Here is an 18,187-nt window from a genome sequence, read left to right as displayed (position 1 = left end):
GCCCGGACAAGGGGAAACAGAGACAGGCTGTACCTGGCCATGCCCTGCCTGACAACCTGGCCCACAAAATCTGCAAGAATAACATGGCTATTTTACACCACCAAGTTTTAGAGCCAGAAAGCAATAAAAACCAGGGCAGACATGCCAACCTCTTGGCTCCCTATCCACAGAGGCTGCCAGGAGACGAGAAGACTGACTCACAAGCTGTCCTCACCCAGAGGCTGGCACCAGGCCTGACGCACTTTTTCAAATGTAACTGGCCCCCATTACCATGTGTGCAAGCAGTCACACCAGGGGACACATCCTTCAGAGACTGACAGATGGAAGGGGAATAAATAAACGGCCAGAAACAGGAAAGTGGGAACATAAGCAATGAAGAACACATGATGGACTATAATTTAGTAATTTAAAATGTTTTTCTATGAATTTAAGGATATGACAGAAAATAATATTAACTGCATATCATGTTTACTTTTAAAATAATTAGACTCAAGCAAAGAAAAAAGAAATAGATACGTACATGGGAACTTTTCAAAATCGAATATTCTGTGCTTCAAAGGACTTGTCAAGAAACTGAAAAGGCGGCCAACTCTCCGGGAGAGGACGTTCGGAAACCACATATCCGATAAAGGTTTGAAAACCAGAATATGTAAAGAAATTCTACAACTCAACAATAAAAGACAAACAACCCAATTATTAAAATGGGGGAAAGACCTGAAGAGACACTTTTCCAAAGAGGAAATACAAATGGCTAAAAAGCACATGAAAAGATGCTCAACTTCACTAGGTATGAGGGAAATGCAAATCAAACCACAACAAAATATTTCACACCTACAAGAATGGCCAGTATCAAAAGAAAGAAAAAAAAAGAGGGAGAGGAGGGGAGGGGAGGGGAGGGGAGAAGAAAGGAAGGAAGAAACTGAAAAACTACAAGTGCTGGAGAGGATGTGGAGAAATAGGAGCACTTACTGCCAGTGGGAACGATAAAGGGTGCAGCTGCTGTGGAACATGGTTTAGAGGTTCCTCCAGAAGCTGTGTACAGAACTGCCATATGATCAGGCAGTCCCGCTACTGGGTATATACCCTGAAGAACTGAAAGCAGGGATGTGAACAGACATTTACATACTGATGTTCATAAGCAGCATTATTCATGGTTGTCAAAAGATGGAAATAGCCCAAGAGTCCATCAACAGATGAATGGATAAATAAAATGTGAGATATATATATATACACACACATATATATACACATACATATATATACACATGAAATATATATACACAATGGAATATTATTCAGCAGTAAGAAGGAATGAAGTCCTGAAGCGACAACATGGATGAATCTTGAGGACACTGTGTTACACGAAACAAGTCAGACACAAAAGGACAAATATTGCACGGTCTCTAAAATAAAATAATTACAGTAAGTAAACTCACAGAGTTAGAATCTAGAATACAGGTTAGAAGGTTACAGAATGAGGCTAGAGAATGGAAAGCAGTTGCTTAATATGTGCAGGATTTTTAATAAAGATGATTGTAAAGGTTTGGAAATGGATAGAAGGGATGGTAGCACATTACTGTAAGGGTGACTAACAGCACTGAATAATGGGTGTGACTGTGGTGAAAAGAGGAAGTTCGGGTAGTGTATGTCACTAGAAGGAAAGCAAGAGGATAAAACATGGGACTGTGTAACACAGTGAACCCTGTTAGGGACAAAGACTGGGGTTAATGGTACAAATACAAGAAGGTTCTTTCACAAATTAGAACAAATGTATGTCACTTTTATAAGGTGTTGATGATAGGGTGGTATATGGGGGAATACAGTTAATGAAGACTATGGATTACAGCGAACAGTAACACTGTAATATTCCTGCATCAACTGTAACAAAGTTACCAGACCAACACTAAGTCCCAATGATAGCAGGACATAAGGAGTATGGGATTTTTTTGTTTGAGCAATGAGCATGTTTTCAAATTGACTGCGGTGATGAATGCACAACTCTGCGATACACCAAGAGCCTCTGCACACTTTGGACGGACTGTATGGTGTGTGATGAAGCTTTATGAAACAAATAGCAACAGTAAAATCGTGAAAGGCATCCACAGTGAGGTCCCTGTGAGTAAGGACTGCCTCTGAGCCACGCTTCTGTTCCTCAATTGAGGCTGACATCGTGACCCAAGTCCCAGCCCCAGCGGCCATGACAAGCTGGCCGCCTTCACGACCAGCCAGGAGGCTCCGCGGTCAGCCGGGGGTCCTGGGGGACACCGCTACGCCCTCCTTCTCTGCGTGAGTCTCCGCCGTCGCACTCACATGCCAGAGGGAAGACGGCAAAAAACGAAGGGCAGGAGACATCCACTGTGGCCAGGACTGAGGACCTTTCTAAAAATTTCTTTAAAATCTTTATAATCTTTTCTAAATTTTATAAAGAGGGAAAAGGCTATTCTAAAAAACATAGAAATAGAAAACTTGCTAAGAGCAGAGGCCATCTGTCGCAGCCTTCACCCTCAGAACACGGCTTTCCTTCCCTTGACGCCCTGTTTTGCAGAGCTGGGTTTTCTGCAGTTGCCAAGAGAAAGACTGAGGACTGTACAAAAATCAGAAAGGAACAGCCAGCAAGGAATCCAATTCCAAGATCTTGGAAGTTAACCTCTGAAACCCGTGTCCTTCTCTCAGGCCAAGGCTACCACGAAAACAACAGGCCCAACTGCGCGAGTCTGGGAATTGCGGCTCTCAGGACTGCGGAGTTCTGTTTGGGATCAGGCTGACCACCTTCACGTGTCCGCGGTGCCACCCCTCTGCATGTGGCTTCTGGGATGTCAGCTTCGCCTGTCTCAGCAGACGCACATTTCGCAATGTGGCCGCTCACGCTGCATCCGTCCACTCCCGACACCAGGGGCAGTGTGGCTCGGCCCCCACGGCCCTTCCTGCTCGGCGACCTGGGTGTGTGTGGGGTGGGGAAGCAGGTCCAGCCAGGGAGCCCACGGGAGCACGGCCACGTGACACACAGTGGACGCCCTCCCTGGAGCCTGGTGCCAGCCTCGGGGGGGGCTCCATTTTAAGAAGCAAGTTCATTACCGTGCTCCTCTGAAAGTGATATGCAAGGCGGGGCCAGCGTTCAAACAGGAGCAAACAACTATTTTTAAACCTGTCATTCTTCACTGTAGGTGGCATGGCACAATCTGAGGATACCCTCTATTGCGGGGACTGAGCTTGTGCCTCGACTTACCAGGCCTGGGCCAGGGGACCTGATCACCCCCTGGGGAGGGTAGTAGGTACGGGCGTAAGTGCCCTCTGCAGCCCCCCCGAGCCTGAGGAGCGAGGTCAAGGCAGCTCCCTTTTCCTCACCCAAAATGCCACTGGCAGGGGAGGCTTGCCGGAGGAAACCGCCTTTCTCCCAACTGCCCTTTCCCCACTTCCTTATCTTGCCCACTCACTCCCTGGTGCCAAGGCCACTCCTGCCACCGCCAGCGCGCATGCACCGTGGCCAGAACAACCCCCGCCCGTTGCAACGGCTCCTGCGTCCTCTCAGAACCAATCCTAGCCCCTCTCCCTTCTGTATTGCCATTTAAGGCTGCTTCACCTCCTTTCCAGCCCTGCCCTTCTTACCAGCCTATATAACCTGTAATCACCCCTGAATAAATCTCTTTGGCGCATACTCCTACTGGATGAAGAGTGTTTTTGTCCTTATCGCCGCCCTCCACACCTTGCACGCCTCCCGCCGGGGACCTGGCCAAGTCCCCCGCCTTGCCCTCGCCTCCGGGAAAGAGCCCCCGCCGCCGGTACCCTTGGAGCAATCCTGGGAGCCTAGGATTTAGCAACCGGCCGCCACCCTCCCCCAGACGAATCAACTGCGACCGCACTCTATTCTAGAAATATATTCTGGATTAGGAACAGTAAAAGAAAAGACGGCATTTGAAACCATCAGAAAATACCTTTTTCTTGTTCTCAATTAAAACTTAGGAAACATTAAAGTTGGAGGTTCTGGCTGAAACGAGCAGAGAACTGCCCGCTGAGCACACGGCGCAGCACTCGGAGTAACTCCCCTGATGCAGGAGCAAAGGCCAGTGAACCCCAACAATGAGCCCCCAACCCCTCCCTGCGCTTTCAGCTCCTTTCTCAAACGGCTCCAGGGAAAGCCTTTCCTGGTTTCTTTTTCTTTTTTAATTACTAAATCATTAGTCATCAAAGCGTAAGTGTGGAAAACTCATTAACAACTAAATTTATTCCTTAAAAAATCAGGATTTCTGCTAATATCAGATTGTTTGGATCTTTAATCGTAACAGAAACGTCTCTTTGGTTCAAACGTTTTCTGTCCTATAAATATGTTGGGAATGCAAAGAAAAATAAAAAGCAGTTTGGACAAACCAATTACTCCACTTTCAATTACTCATTCAGCCAAGTTTATGCCAATAATTCTGTCAAAATGATTTGCCAAGTTGGGAAAAAGAAAACCTATGGGAGACTTCTGGGAAGACGGCAGAAGAGGAGAGGCAGAGCTAACTTCTTCCCCCAGGAACAAGAGAAAAGGCAGAAAATGACCAGGGCAGCGGTTCAAGGGTACGAGCGGCCAGAGAGACACTTCGGCATTATCTAGGGAGGATCTGGATGAAAAGGCAGAGAAGATACGACTGAAAGGATTTAATCGTGACCACCTCTGGGCGGGAGCAGTGGGTGAGGAGCTGAGGTCTCCTGCATTCCCATCTCCCCAGCCAGCTGGGGAATCACCTCTCAGCCCTGCAGCCTGGGGCAGCCAGGAGCAGCCGGGAGCACCCACGTGGAAGCCCAGGAGCCAGCAGACCTGTCGGACCCCCACACAGAGACTTGCTGTGGTGCCCAGTGCCTACCTCCCAACCCTGAGGCAGGCCACGCGGGCACCTGGTTTTCAAGGAGACTGGGGACCCTCCCCTCGGGAGGAGAGGGGAGGCAGAGCAGGGCAGAGCTGAGCTGATCTGAAACTTGGTCGTCAAGAGAGACATTCTGGGTCCCACTGCCTATATTCCCACTATTCCCAGCGAGGAGGGGACAAGGCAGAGCGCCACACTGCAGCACCAGGAGCTCCTTCCACACCCGAGGCCCATGGGTACATGCTGGCCTGGATGTAGGGGTCAATGTAAAGCAGGGCATCCCGGGCTGGCTGCAGGTTGGGGAAGCCAATATCACTCTGATACCAAAACCTGATAAAGACGCTACAAGAAAGGAAAACTACAGGCCAATCTCCCTAATGAATATAGACGCAAAAATTCTCAACAAAATACTGGCAAATCAAATCCAATGTGACATTAAAAGAATTCTACACCACAGCCAAGTGGGGTTCATTCCAGCCATGAAAGGGTGGTTCAACATAAGCAAATCAATCAATTTAATACAATACATTAAAAATCAAATGGGAGGTTTTTTGTTTGTTTTTTTCTCTTTCTTCTTTCTTTTTCTTTTGCCTCTCTACCTTCTTTGACTCTTCCTCCTGCTTTGTGGAAGAAATGCAGATGTCCTTATATAGATAGTGGTGAGGATGGTTAACACATAAATACATGATTATACAGGGAACCATCAACTGTTTACTTAGGATGGACTGTATGGTGTGTGAAAAAACCATCTTAAAAAAAAAATGGGTTGATCATGAAACCTTGAGGGCAGTATACTGAGTGAAATAATCCAGACACATAAGGACAAATATTGCAGGGTCTCACCCATAAGAACTAATTATAATGTGTAAACTCACAGACATGAAATATAAGTTACCAAGATATAGAACAAGGCTAAAGAATGGGGAGCAGTTGCTTAGTATGAGCAGAACATTCAACTAGGATGAACTTTAATATTTGGAAATGAAAAGAGGTGATGGTAGCACGTTGTGAGAATAACTAACAGTGCTGAATGGTGTATGAATGTGGTGGAAAGCGGAAGCTCAGAGTGATTTTTGTCACCAGAAGGAAAGTTGGAGGTTAAAAGATGGGAATGTATAAAACAGTAAACCTTGTGGTGGGCAATGTCCAAGATTAACTGTACAAATAATAGAAATCTCTTTCAGGAACCCAAACAAATGTATGACACTTCAACTAGAAGTTATTAATAAAGGAACATATAGGCAAAAAATATATACCTATTGCAAACTATATACTACAGATAGTATTTCAACGTTCTTTCATAAACAGTAACAAATGTACCATACCAATACTACAAGTCAACAATGGAGGGAGGTTGGTTAGGGATATGGGAGGATTTGAGTTTCCTTTTTTTTTTATCTTTCTTTCTTTTTTTTTTTCTTCTTCTTGTCTTTATTTCTTTTCTGGAGTAATGAAAATGTTCTAAAAATTGAACAAAAATTAATTGTGGAGATGGATGCACAGCTGTATGATGGTACCGGGGGCAACTGATTGTACACTTTGTATCTTTGGATAATTGTATGGTATGTGAACAATCACAATTAAAAAAAAAAAATCAAATGGGAAAAACCACGTGATCATCTCAACTGTCGCTGAAAAGGCATTTGACAAAATTCAGCATTCTTTTCTGATAAAAACACTTCAAAACGTAGGAATAGAAGGAAACTTCCTGAATATTACAAAGGGCATATATAAAAAACCCACAGCCATCATTGTACTCAATGGTGAGAGACTGTAAGCCTTCCCCTTAAGATCAGGAACGAGACAAGGATGCCCACTGTCACCACAATTATTCAACATTGTACTAGAAGTTCTAGCCAGAGCAATCTGGCAAGACAAAGAAACAAAAGGGATCCAAATTGGAAAAGAAGATGCAAAACTCTCATTATTTTCAGATGACATGATCCCATATTTGAAAAATTCCAAGAAATCTACGACAAAGCTACTTGGGCTAATTAACAAATTCAGCAAAGTGGTGGGATACAAGATTAATGCACAAAATCGGTAGTTTCTAACACATTAGTAATGACCTGAGGAGGTAATTACAAAAAAAATTCCATTCACAATAGCAACTAAAAGAAACAAGTACCTAGGAATAAACTTAACCAAGGATGTAAAGGACTTGTACACTGCAACTACAAAACATTGCTTGAAGAAATCAAAGAAGACCTAAATAGGTGGAAAGACATTCCGTGTTCATGGATAGGAAGGCTAAATGTCATCAAGATGTCAATTCTATCCAAATTGATCTACAGATCCAATCAAAGTTCCAACAACCTACTTTGCAGACTTGGAAAAGCCAGTTACCAAATTTATTTGGAAGGGAAAGGGGCCTCAAATTGCCAAAAACATCTTAAAAAGAAGAATGAAGTGGGAGGACTTACACTTTCTGAATTTAAAGCTTATTGTAAAGCCACAGTGGTCAAAACAGCATGATACTGGCACAAAGACAGACATATTGATCAAAGGTATCGAACTGAGAGTTCAGAAATAGACCCTCAGATCTATGTTCAGTTGATTTTTGACAAGGCCCACAAATCAACTGAACAGAGACAGAACAGTCTCTTCAACAAATGGGGCTGGGAGAACTGGATATCCATATCCAAAAGAACGGAAGAGGACCCCTACTTCACACCCTATACAAAAATTAACTCAAAGTGGATCAAAGACCTCAATGTAAGAGTTACTACCATAAAACTCCTGTAAGAAAATATAGGGAAACATCCTCAAGACCTATTGATAGGAGGTAGCTTCTTAGACCTTACACCCAAAGCACAAGCAACAAAAGGAAAAAACTAGATAAATGGGAACTCCTGAAGACCGAACACATCTGTGCTTCAAAGGACCTTGTTAAAAAGGTGAAGAGGCAACCAACTCAATGGGAGAGAATATTTGGAAACTATGTATCGGGTAAGGGTTTGATATCCAGTATATACAAAGAAATCCTACAACTCAACAACAAAAGCACAAACAACCCAATTATAAAATAGGCAAAAGGATATGAATAGACATTTTCCCAAAGAGGAAATACAACTGGCTAAAAAGCACATGAAAAGATGTTCATCTTCATTAGCTATTAGGGAAATGCAAATCAAAACCACAATGAGATATCATCTCACACCTATAAGATTGGCCGCTAGGAAACTACAAATGTTGGAGAGGATGTGGAGAAACTGGAACTCTTATTCACTGATGGTGGGAATGTAAAATGGTACAGACACTGTGGAAGAGTTTGCCAGTTACTCAGCAAACTAAATACAGAGTTGCCCTACAACCTGGCAATTGCACTACTCGGTATACAAAACAGAGATTTGCACACTGTTTTTCTTAGCAGCATTATTCAGAATTGCTAAAAGATGGAAACAATCCAAATGTCCATCAACAGATGAAAGGATAAACAAAATGTAGTATATATATATACAATGGAATATTACACAGCAGTAAGAAGGAATGAGGTCCTGAAACATGCAACAACATGGACGGACCTTGAGGACACAATGCTGAATGAAATAAGCCAGACACAAAAGGATAGATATTGTATGATTTCACTAATATGAACCACCTGGAAAATATAAATTCCGAGTCCTAAAACGTAGAATATAAGGGACCTAGCGATAGAAGTTAGAGAAGAGGGAGTGGTTTACCTAAGATGTACAGAATTGTTAATCTGGTTGAACTTACATGTTCAGGAAGGGATAGGGATGATGGTAGTTCATGATTGGGATTATAAGTAATAGTCATGTATTGAAGGTGAATTTGATTGAAAGGGGTTGTTTACAGTCATGTATCTCACCAATTAATACTACAAATATAAATAAGGTCATGTATGAACTACTACAAATATATGACACATGTGCAAAGAGTTAATAGAGTGGTATATGAGGTAAAATTACCTATTACATGCTATGGGATATATTTAACAGGAATACCTTATTAGTACCACACCAATACTTGGGGTAAATAATTGGAGGGGATAAGAGATATGGAGTGTCTTGGGTTTGTGTGTAAGTGTCTGTTATTTTTCTCTTTGGAGTAATGAAAATTGTCTCAAATTGAGAATGAGGATACTGTGAGACAATGATTGTATACTAGGGACAGAATATATGGAATGTGAATATATCTCAATAAAATCTGCAGATTCAAGAAATAAATGAATGAATAAACAAATAAACAAACAGAAAGATACAAGTGCTGGAGAAGATGTGGAGAGAGGGATATACCTATTCACTTTTGGTGGGGAAGCAGAATGGTGCAGCCCCTCTGGAGGGCAGTGTGGTGGTTCCACAAGAGGCCAAGTTTAGGGTCACCATCTGATCCTGCAAGCCCATTACCAGGAATATACTTGGAAGAACTGAAAGCAGGGACACGATGAGACATTTGTGCACCTATGTCTATGGTGGCATTATTCTCGGTTACCATTGGATGGAGGTGGCCAAAGCCTCCATCGACTGATGAGCAGAAGGGCAAACTGTGGTGTATGCATATGATGGAATATGGTTTAGCTACAGAAGGGACTGAAGTCACGAGGCATGCAATGAGATGAACGAACCTAGAAAATATTACGTTGACTAAAATAAGCCAGAGACAAAAGGACAACTATTCTATGGTTTCATTTAGAAAATGCTTATAAGAAAATTTGGGCCTGGATTGTAAGCTCTTAAAGCAGTCACATTTATTCCTGAGTTGAAACTGTTATTTCTAAATTCTGAGATGTTGGGCTCTATGTGTATAATCTGGTATTCCCTAGATCTTTGGGTACCTGTGCAACACCTAAGACTCAGAGTTAGAATCCTGAAGCTCTGAAAGTCAGCATTACTCCACACAGCAACTATTAAGCTGAAAAAGAGATGAGACTTGAATCAGAGATATGAATGATGCTGGCAGGGTTAGGACTAAGGTAAAGCAGAATACAGGATAAAGGATGATACTGTCTGTATTGTAAACCTTCAAGTTCTGTGAGAGACCAAAAGATATTTATTTTGTCCAAAATATATATTTTCTGTAGCACACTATCTAACAACCTGTATGGTCAGACCATGTAAACATCCTAAATACATGGAGCCTAGGGTTAGAGAATGAGAAGAGTGAGATCTTGTTATGGCAAAGCTAAGCCTGCTTATAATTATGCCTAAGAGTTAGCCCCAGAGAGACTCTTTTGTTGCTCAGTTGTGGCCTCTCTCTCTCAAAGTCAAACTCTGCAAATAAACTCACTACCCACTCCCCCATGTGGGACATGACTGCCTGGGATGAGTCTTGCCCTGGCACCATGGGACTGACAATACCTTCTTGACCAAAAGCGGGGAAAGAAATTAAACAAAATGAGGTTTCAGTGGCTAAGAGATTTCAAATAGAGCTGAGAGGTCATTCTTGAGTTTACTCTTACGCAAGCTTCAGCCAGATATTACAAATTGTCACAGTATGCCAAGCCCCAACCAACAGTATTTCTGAAAACCCTAAAGAACACCCTGGACTGTAAGACTATACAAAAGTTTTACTTATTAAGTTTATTTTTTTTAGAAACTCCAGACTGTTTTTATGCCAGGTAAGTCCTGAAACCCAGTCTCTCCAAGAGCATTAACCAGTTGCCTTCTTCTACCCCCAAAATGTCAACATCCCTTTCCAGCATGAAGAAGTTAAAAGGGCCATTGCCCAAATACCTCTGAAGATAGAGAGATGATCAAATGCAAGGGAGGAGGTGTAACAGAGAAGTTAGGATTTAACAAATGATTACCACAGCTAAATCGTTATATAGATATTTCTTTTCAGTCTCTAGTGTATTAGAATCACTGGAAGGAAATATGTGAAATTCTTGAACTGCAACCCCGTAGCCTTGATTTTTGATAATGACGGTATAACTAATAGCTTTTGTCATGTGACTAAGTGATTGTGAAAACCTTGTAACTGACACCTCATTATCCAGACCATGACTGGAGGAGTAATAAAGACAAGAATTCCCCTTCAAAATATGCAGATAAAGGGGACCTAGAGCTGTTCAGAAGGTAGAGAAGGGGGAGTGGTTACCTAACATGTACAGAATTGTTAACGAGGTTGAACTGAAATGTTTAGGAATGGATAGAGGCGACAGTAGCTCATTCTTGGGATTGTAAGAAATAGTAACACATAGTAGGTGAATTTTATTAAAGCGGTTGTTTAAAGTCATGTATGTGAATAAGTTCTTGCATGAACCACTACAAATGTAAAAAAAAAAAAAAACGAATAATAATAGAGGGGTATATGGAAAAAAACAGCTATTCCAAATTATGGGCTATAGCTAACAGTGGTGTTTTGGTGTTCTTTCATCAACAGTAACAAACTTACTATACCAATACTACGGGTCAACAGTGGAGGGGGATAAGGGGTAGTGGAGGATTTGGGTTTTATTATTTTGTTCTTATTTCTGTTCTGGAGTAATGAAAATGTTATAAAATCGATCATGGGGATGTATGCACAACTATGATGATAGAGTGAGCCAGTGATTGTACACTACAGATGGTTGGTGTGGTGTGTGAATATATCTTACTATTAGGAAAAATAAAGAAAATAAATTTAAAAAGGTATGGCAGACAGAAAACTTACAAAAATTATAGAGATAAATTAATAATGTTAAATTGTTGTAAATGATTACACTTACAATGAATCTGACAGAACTAAAATAGCATGCAAAATTTTTAACATGTAAAGAATTAACAACTCTAAATTATGTGAATAAACGTTATTTTATACCAAAAAACAAAACAAAAAAAAAAGAAAACCCCACACACCCTGTATTCCACTATGATTGACCCAGCCTTGGTTTGCTGCCTTTGTTACTGCTGATGAAAGAATATTGAGATATTCCTGTTAACTATAAACAAAAAGAAAAAAAGAAAACCTCTGAAGAGTTCCACAAAAATTCAATTCTGTAAACCTATAACTGTTCTATTAAGAGAAAATTTTAAGTGTGTGGGTGTGTGCATCCAGGGGGAAAAAAAAAGTTAAATCCGAGGGCATTATACGTGGCCGTCCCTCATCTCTCCTGCCAGGACAGTGGGAGACCCTGCACAGCCCGAGCTTCTGTCCCTGCCTGCCCAGGAGAGCTGCCTCGCAGGACAGCCCTCCCCATCCCACGTCCTTCCAGCAGGTGCTGGCCAGAACCATCAAGGTGGCCGCGCTCTGTCCCGACCGGTCAGGGTCTCATCCATGAGAGGGGGTGGGAGCACTTCTGAAAAAGGCTCCAGGGACACCCGACGAGCCTCCCCACCAGCCCCATGTGCGTTCATGCTGCCCTGAAGACAGCTAGCGGAGGACACCCTGGAGGCGGCAGGACCAGGGAAGAGTGGACTGGGAGCCTGGAGGTGACGGGGGGGCTCAGCCCGGAGCCGCCACGTGGAACTTCTGGGGCTGAGCATAATAAATGCCATGTGGTTGAGGCAGCCAAGCCAGGTTCAGACAGCTTAAGCTGTACAAGAAAGTTCTAGCCGCTACAGAAGCGAACAAAGACTATCTTCCATGTCCAGTCCAGCTTTGGGAAAAACAAAAAGAGAGAGGAAACCAAAGACAATGTATCAAACAGAATCCGGAAGGAATGAACACAAGCTGCTGCTTCTCAGGGGAGCGTCTCTGCCTCTGAGCACACCTCAGGGCGAGACCCCCGACCCCGTGACACGCAGGCACCTCTAAGCATCGCAGAAGAGCGGTGATAAAGTTAATCTTCCAACGCTGTGCAGGTCAGACCAGACAAAAAGCAATTAAATGCCTCGGTGAACTTCAGGAGGACACATCCCCATTTGTCTCCTGGGGACTCATCGAGGGGCCTGCGGCAGGGGATGGGCGCCATCCCCCAGGGCTGGGCCCTGCTGCACTCCTGACAGCAGAGGCATGAGACAAAATCCAAGCCTGAGAGAACAGGGCGAAATGCGACGACGCGAGGTTGCACTCCTCACCCGCACGTGCTTTGGGTACACTTCCTTCTCCTTCATCACGGCCAGCGGGTGGGGGGGCCCCTCCACAGCAGGGGCAGCCACAGGCAGAGCAGAGGCAGGTTCGAATCTTCCGGAACCCCAGTTCAGCAGCTCTCCAATCCCTGTGCCATCACCTAAAACAAGCACCACAGACTCAAGGTCAAAACAAGATTCTCTGGGCAACGCTCTGCAAAGGTCTCACTGCAGAGTGCAGAGGCAGAGACAGACGCAGACACACCCAGTGACAGCTGCAGCTGCGGCGCCTCCAAGAGAACTTCCTTAGCATCGATACTTAAGAACCACCAAGTGAATCACCAAAGAAGGCAGAAAAATTTTTATAAAAACATAATTAATAATTGCTCACATTAAGTAAGGAAAAAAAAACACGTATATTGTATGTTTCGTCCTCAGTGCAGAGCCATGCAGTCATCTCAGCTCGTTTTGGCACAGACGGGGCATGTGGCTCCTGGTTCCCCAGGACAGAACAAAGAAGCTCAGGCTGAGCAGAGCGAGCACCTGACATGGCTGCCCGTGACGGTGCTGCCCACACTGACCATGACGAGCAGAGGGCGGGCAGGCGGGGAACACCAAGGACACCCCAGCTGGACAGGCTGAGAGGCGGCACCTGACCCCGCGAGGGGTGGGAGTGGGGAGACCCAGAAGTCAGCCAGAGCCTGCAAAGGCCACGTTCTGAGAAAACAGCACCTCTGCTGAAATGCCGGGGACATGTGTGAGACAGGCTCACCAGGGAAGTCAAAGCTCTCCTAGAAGCACACAGGGTTCCGCTAAGCCTTGCAACCCACCATTTCGCCTGAAAGCTCAGAGGAAAACTCTTTGGGAAAATGGAACCAGAGACCAATCTTGGGAACAGGTCACACAGTTAAGGAAGAGGCGTCAAATGGAAGAGGACTAAGACTTTCCAGCTCCTTCTGCCTTTCAGCAGCCAGTAAGCTGGCAGCAAGTTCAGCACCCCTGGCAGGGGATGGGAAGATTTAGGAACAAACCAGACCTGTGTGATGACCGAGGTGGGGGTGAGGGTCCACAAGGCAGGGCTGGGCCAGCCTGACCCCTCGAAGCTACTCCCAGGCCCTTGTGTATGCAGAGAGCCTCAAACGAGCTGGCCTGGGCCTCCCTGCTTGGCCAAGTCTGCACGCTAGGCTCTCAGACTCAGGAGACTTTCTAACACAAAAGACAGCATGAGACAGAAAAAGAACTCAGAAGACATAAAAGTGAATGCAGCAAACAGAAAAATAATTCAGAAAAGTTACACTTAATATCTTCCAGGAAGTAAAATATTTCATGTCACCCATTAAACAAGAATAGCAACTTCTAACAGAAAGAGTTGTCAGAGAATAAAAAACCACTCTTAGAAATTAAAAACCTAACAGCACAAATAAAAACATTCCATACAAAGGCTAAAAACTAAAAATTTTAAAAATCTCTAAGAAATAAGAACAAAATACAAAGATAAAGGTAAAAGAGAGAAAACCAGAAAACCAGAGGAGACCAGTAGGTCCAACCCTCGATCAGTTAGGGCCACAGGATAAGGAAGGAGAGCACCCCAAGCAGTAGGCACCAGGACAAGCCCCAGCACAGAACGCAGGGCCACGGGGCAGGAAAGGAGCCGGGAGCAGGAGAGGAGCCGGCTGCAGGGCCACGGGGGCAGGAGAGGAGCCGGGGGCAGGCCACAGGGGCAGGAGAGGAGCCGGGGGTAGGAGAGGAGCCGGCTGCAGGGCCGCGGGGGCAGGAGAGGAGCCGGGGGCAGGAGAGGAGCCAGCTGCAGGGCCATGGGGCAGGAGAGGAGCCGGGGGTAGGAGAGGAGCTGGGGGCAGGAGAGGAGCCAGCTGCAGGGCCACGGGGGCTGGAAGCGTGACCTGGGCCAGGAGGCAGAGGCAGTGCTGGTCAAGGAGGGGCAAGGGGACCTGTTGGGAGAGCGGGAGTGGCAAATGTGGGGCATGGGGCACCTGGAGAAGGGGAGGAGGCTGCAACAGAAGGTCACAGAGGACAAGTGCACTTGGGTGCACTATGGGGATGATGACTGATCGGTAAAGCACAGGAAACAAAAACAAAGGGAGGCAAAAGGTACACTTTAAGAAAAGAAGTGTAATCCACGCACTGCACGGCTCTGCTGGAAACACTATGGACATGTTTCATTGACATGGAGAACCTGATGATAAAACAAGGGAAAACATCCGGTCCGTGGAGCAGGAGGAGCAAAGAATGAAGAAAGTGAACAGAGCCTGAGGAGCTTGGGGGACACCATCCAGCACCAACATACCCATTGTGGGAGTCCCAGAAGAGAAAGAAAAAGAAAGGAGCAGAGAGAATGTTCAAAGAAATAATGGCTAAAAACTTCCCAAAGTATGCACATCCAAGACGCTCAATAAACTCCGCACAGAATAAACTCAAACAGACCCACACCAGGCACATTAAGATCAAACTGTCAAATGCAAAAGACAGAGAGAATCCTGAACACAGCAAGAGAGAAGCAATGCGTTATGTACAAGGAAGCACAAATAAGATTATCTGCCAATTTCCCATCAGAAACTATGGAGACATGAAGACTGCAACAACATATTCAACGTGCTGAAAGAAAATAACTGCTAACCAAGAATTCTGTATCTGGCAAAACCAACTTTCAAAAACAAGAGAGAAACTAAGACACTGCTGGATAAACAAAAGCTGAGGGAGTCTGTCACACTAGACCTGCCCTACAAGACTTGCCCTACAAAAGGGAGCTCATCAGATGAAAGGAAAGGACACGAGAGAATAGATTAACACTGCAAAAATAAAGATCTCAAGAAAAGGTAACTATAAGGGTAAGTATAAATACCAGTACTACTGTATTTTTGGTTTATAACTCCACCTTTTACTTCTTACAAGATCTAAAATGCAAACACATAAAAAGTAATGATAAATCTATGATTATCAACACACAATGTATAAAGATGTAATTTATGACAAGAACAACATGAAAGTGCAGGGATGGAGGGGTTCAGAAATACAGTTTGTGTATGTTATTGAAGTTAGGTTGGTTTCAAATCAAACAAGACTGTTGTAGATGTAGGATGTTAAATATGGTAACCACAAAGAAAATATCTGAAAAATATTCAGACAGGGAAATAAGAGACTCTAAATGGTTCACTACAAAAGGTCAATTAACTGCAAAAGCAGGCAGTAATAGTAAAAGAATTAAGAATTGACAAAAAAGGTATAAGAGTTATAAAAACCAAACAGCAAATTGGCAGAAGAAATCTTATAATATTACTTTAAATGTAAGTGGATTGAACTCTCCAGTCAAAGGGCAGAGTTGGCAAAATGGATAACAAAACATGACTGAACTATATTAGTGTTTTCAAGAGACTTGCCTTAAATTTAAAGACATAAGTAGGTCAGAAGTGAAAGGATGGAAAAAAATATTCCACGCATACAGTAACCAAGAGAGTTGGCTTAGCTATACTACTATCAGATAAAACAGACTTTAAGTCAAACACTGCTACAAGGGACAAAGAACATCCTTGATAAAAGGATGAATTCATAAAGAAGACATAACAATTATAAATATATGTGCATCTAACAGAAGAGCCTTTAAACACATGAAACAAATACTGACAGACTTGAAGGGAGAAATAGATGGTTCTACATTAATAGTAAGAGTTAAATATACCACTTTCAATAACAGATAGAACATCTGACAGAAGATCAAAAAGGAAACAGAAGACTTGAACAATACTATAAACCAACCAGACTTAACAGACATATATAGAACACCTCACCTGACAACAGAATACACATTCTTATCAAGTGCACAAGGATCATTCTCCAGGATAGACCAAATGTTGGGTCATAAAATAAGTCTCAATAAATTTTAAAAGATTGAAATCATAGAAAGTATCTTCTCAGACCCATGGAATGAAGCTAGAAATCAATGACAGAGGGAGAAAGGGAAAATTCCCAAATAGGTGGAAATTAAAGAATATACTCCTAAACAACCAGTGGGGTCAAATAAGTAATCACAAGGGAAATTAGGAAATATCTTGAGGCAAGTGAAAATGAAAATGCAACATTCTAAAATGTATGGGATGCCACGAAGGCAATGCTGAGAGGGAAATTTATAGCTCTACATGCTTACATTAAGAAAGAAGAAAGATCTCAAATTATTAACCTTACCTTGTAACTGGTCAAACTAGAAAAAGAAGAGCAAACTAAATCCAAATAGAGCTGAAGAAGGAAATAGTAAAGATTAGAGCAGAGACAGAAGAAATAGAGAATAGAAAAACAACAGAGAAAACCAATGAAATCAAAAGTCAGTTCTTTGGAAGACCAATAAAATTGACAAACCTTTAGTCAGTCTGACAAAGAAAAAAAGAGGGAGGACACAAATACTAAAATCAGACCTGACGGGGGAAACATTGTTACCAACCTCACAAAACAGAAAGGATTATAAGAGAATATTATGAACACTTGTATGCCAACAAATTAGATCACCTAGATGAAATGGACCAATTCCTAGAAACCCAGGAGTTACCTTAACTGACTTAAGAAACAGAAGATCTCAAGAGACCTATAATAAATGAAGAGATTGAACCAGTAATCAAAAACCTCCCAACAAAGCAAAGCCTGGGACAGAAGGCTTCACTGATGACTCCTATCCAGAATTTAGAGGAATCAGCACCAATCCTTCACAAACTCTTTGAGGGAATCTTAGAGGGAACCCACCTAACCCGTCCCACGAGGCCAGTATTACAGTGATTCCAAAGCCAGGGGGAGACCACCCCAGCCGCCCGCACCTCGCGCCGTCGAGCGCTCCGTGACATGCTGAGGCTCTTTCAGAGACGCACCCCATGTTCCATTGCCAGCCACACGGGACGAGCTGAAATTAAAGACCTGCCTGTACTGTTCACATTTGGGAGATCTAGGTGAAGGTACATAAGAATTCTTTGTACTATTCTATACTCTGCAATTATCTAAACAAAAAGTTTTCCAAAAGACATCACTGACTCACTTTTTTCACTTCCATCGCTTTTTCCCTCTAAGGCAAGAGGAGGTGATCTTAAGTTTTCTTGAGAATCAAAAGACGTTATGATAAAATCTTCAACATCTTTCTCCTGTTCAAATAAGTAGACTTTTAAATGGTCATAAAATAATAACATATTGTATCACAGAGCTGAAATGCCAAAAACTTTTCAAGGCCTGAATTTATTATCTTTCCACATAGAGCCCAAATGAATGGAATCAAAAATGTTTGAACACACTGAGGTCATGTGTGTCCAACAAATCAGAGCTACTCACAGTTCTTTAGGAATATTTTGAAGTAGTCAGCTACAAAAATTTCACATGAAAAAAAATGTTTGCATGAAATGA

The 18,187-nt window shown here is 43.2% G+C and overlaps 1 protein-coding gene across 1 annotated transcript in view; it reads right to left on the bottom strand.

The window, feature by feature from the left end:
* PCNT (pericentrin) overlaps positions 1–18,187 on the bottom strand; it is a 179,207-nt gene that overhangs the window by 44,013 nt on the left and 117,007 nt on the right. The window contains 2 exon segments of the mRNA XM_037829956.1: positions 12,806–12,957; positions 17,829–17,931. Coding sequence (XP_037685884.1) covers positions 12,806–12,957; positions 17,829–17,931 — 255 coding nt within the window.

Source organism: Choloepus didactylus, chromosome 1, assembly GCF_015220235.1.
Source record: "Choloepus didactylus isolate mChoDid1 chromosome 1, mChoDid1.pri, whole genome shotgun sequence".
Taxonomy (NCBI): Eukaryota; Metazoa; Chordata; class Mammalia; order Pilosa; family Megalonychidae; genus Choloepus; species Choloepus didactylus.
Note: the sequence above shows the minus strand (reverse complement) of the source record. Positions and strands in the feature narration are given on the sequence as shown.